The following is a 2,486-nucleotide window of genomic DNA, read 5'->3' as shown; positions in this document are numbered from 1 at the left end:
TTGATTTTTTTTTTTTTTTTTTTTTTTTTTTTTGGTACAGTCTTGTTCTGGCCCAGGCCAGAGTGCAGTGGCATGATCTCGGCTCACTGCAACCTCCGCCTCCCAGGTTCAAGCAATTCTCCTGCCACAGCCTCCTGAGTAGCTGGGATTACAGGCATGTGCCACTACGCCCAGCTAATTTTTGTATTTTTAGTAGAGACAAGTTTCACCATGTTGGCCAGGCTGGTCTCAAACTCCTGATGTCAGGTGATCCACTCACCTCAGCCTCCCAGAGTGCTGGAATTACAGGCATGAGGCACCATGCCCAGCCACTCTCCATGTTTTAGATTACAATCTGTTAAAGAGAAATAATATAAGCAGTGCTACTACTTGTGCCCAAATGTCTCACAGAGCTTTTAGGAAACAGCTCTTTCAGTTTTCTTATAAAGCTTACCCAGCATGGCTTTCTGGACTCAGATACAAGGGGCTGAACTGAGAGCCAACTCTGAGTGGCAGATTCATACTATCCCAAGGATCACTATTTTCTCTCCAAAAACTGAGGGTGTGTTTCTGGGCCAAACCAGTGTATCTGACTCTTCTCTTAAGATGAGTGCCACTGCAGGTATCTCAGTGACTCATATAAATAGAGTTCTAGTGGGCCTACCTTTGTTTGCCAGACATTTCCAAGGATGTCTGAACCCAACAACACATTCAGCCTGGGCCAAAGGTGGTATCTCAGTTATGTATTCTTTTTTCTCCAAAATCTCTTAAGATGATAAATAAAGGCTGCAAAGTTCAAGGTATTACTGAAACGCTTGTAAGACTGTTATTCCTTGTTCTGGACTTAGCAAAAAAAGAACTCTTTTAAGATGCTGTAGTCTGTGGGGGCTAACTCCCTAAACTGAAAGATAAAAATGATCAAAGAAGAAGAAAATGTATTATCCTTAAATTCTCATTAGATTCAATGAGTTCAGTCCAGAATTCAATGAACAAAAGAAAATGGATTTCTTATACTGCCCTTCTCCATTCCTCTGAATAAATTCAGCCCCCATTAGTGACTATTATATCAGAGATGATTTTAAGTCAGTTCCATTTTGAAATGAGGGGTGACAATGTGGAAAATGCCTTCTTTATGATTTTTCCAGTGGTCTTCTTTATACTCTTCATGCATTTTAGTCAAAATGATGTTTCCTTCAGACTCCAATTCTTAAACCTTATTTGACACATAAAAATCAAAATCAATCTTTGATCATCTGATAGCCATTAAATCCTTAATTACAAATTAGAAGGGAAAATCCTTCATGCTCTTTTCATAATAGACACGTCTATCCTGCGTTGAAAAGCATCATGTAAGAGATGAAACAACAATGTCCACTTTGAATCAGACACTAAACACCAGCAAGCATGCTTTATTTACATGTCACACAATGAAAGCTGACTTAAATCTTCTTCACCTAAAAGTTTTGTTATCTTAAGACGTAGGAGCAATCATCTGATAGTCAAATCAAAAATATTTTTAAAAATGAAGAAAACCCAAAGCAATGTTGCCAAAAGTAAAAAGAGAACATGTAATGAAAGGGATAGGACACAGAAAGAATATCAAAAGCTCCCTGATTACACTGGAAGAAGGCTAAGACTCAGAGCCAAAGTCTCCTGGTCATTCTTCAAAGATGCAGAGCTAAGGGCTCTTGAGCAATTGTGGGACTCAACCACAAAATGTATAACTAATGGCCTCTGTGTGCCCGTGTAGTAGCCATCATGAGTAAAGCTCACCCTCCCAAGTTGAAAAAATTTATGGACAAGAAGTTATCATTGAAATTAAATGGTGGCAGACATGTCCAAGGAATATTGCGGGGATTTGATCCCTTTATGAATCTTGTGATAGATGAATGTGTGGAGATGGCAACTAGTGGACAACAGAACAATACTGGAATGGTGGTAATACAAGGAAATAGTATCATCATGTTAGAAGCCTTGGAACGAGTATAAATAATGGCTGTTCAGCGGAGAAACCCATGTCCTCTCTCCATAGGGCCTATTTTACTATGATGTAAAAATTAGGTCATGTACATTTTCATACTACACTTTTTGTTAAATAAACTTTTGTAATAATCAAAAAAAATGTATAACTAATTATGCCTATAGTTAGTTACAAGATTGGGGAATTAAAATTTAAAAATGAGAAGTGTTATCAAGTCGAGTAACCCCAAAACAAAGAGGCACAATGACTGGTACTACACTGCGAAATCAGGTTCTTTCAAACAAATATTTCACCTAGAAGAACACACACTGAACTGTTAGAGGTGATTATATCTGGGTGGTGGGATTATGGGAGATTTTTACTTTATAAGTTTTCTATTTCTGTACTACTTGAAGTTCTAACAATGAGTGTGCATTACTCTTATAATCAGAAACAGAAAACATACTTTTTGATCTTTTTCATAAGTATATTAACATTTTTAAAAATTTTTTAAAATTATGAACCAGTAAAATTTTTCATTTTTATT

The 2,486-nt window shown here is 37.0% G+C and overlaps 1 protein-coding gene across 1 annotated transcript; it reads left to right on the top strand.

The window, feature by feature from the left end:
- The first annotated feature begins 1,737 nt into the window (after positions 1–1,737).
- On the top strand, positions 1,738–2,066 carry LOC110568640 (small nuclear ribonucleoprotein G-like). The gene has a single exon (XM_064382951.1). The coding sequence runs from the start codon at positions 1,738–1,740 to the stop codon at positions 1,966–1,968; it is 231 nt and encodes a 76-aa protein (XP_064239021.1). The 3' UTR covers positions 1,969–2,066.
- The last annotated feature ends 420 nt before the right edge of the window (positions 2,067–2,486 follow it).

The sequence above is a fragment of the Aotus nancymaae genome, unplaced genomic scaffold (genome assembly GCF_030222135.1).
Source record: "Aotus nancymaae isolate 86718 unplaced genomic scaffold, 86718_ANA_hifiasm-v0.15.2.pri h1tg000030l, whole genome shotgun sequence".
Classification (NCBI taxonomy): Eukaryota; Metazoa; Chordata; class Mammalia; order Primates; family Aotidae; genus Aotus; species Aotus nancymaae.
The sequence above is the reverse complement of the archived record's forward strand: the minus strand, read 5'-3'. Positions and strand labels throughout refer to the sequence as shown.

Excerpts from the sequence above, each read along its gene's own strand:
- LOC110568640 (XM_064382951.1), top strand. The coding sequence starts at position 1,738 with ATGAGTAAAGCTCACCCTCCCAAGTTGAAAAAATTTATGGACAAGAAG.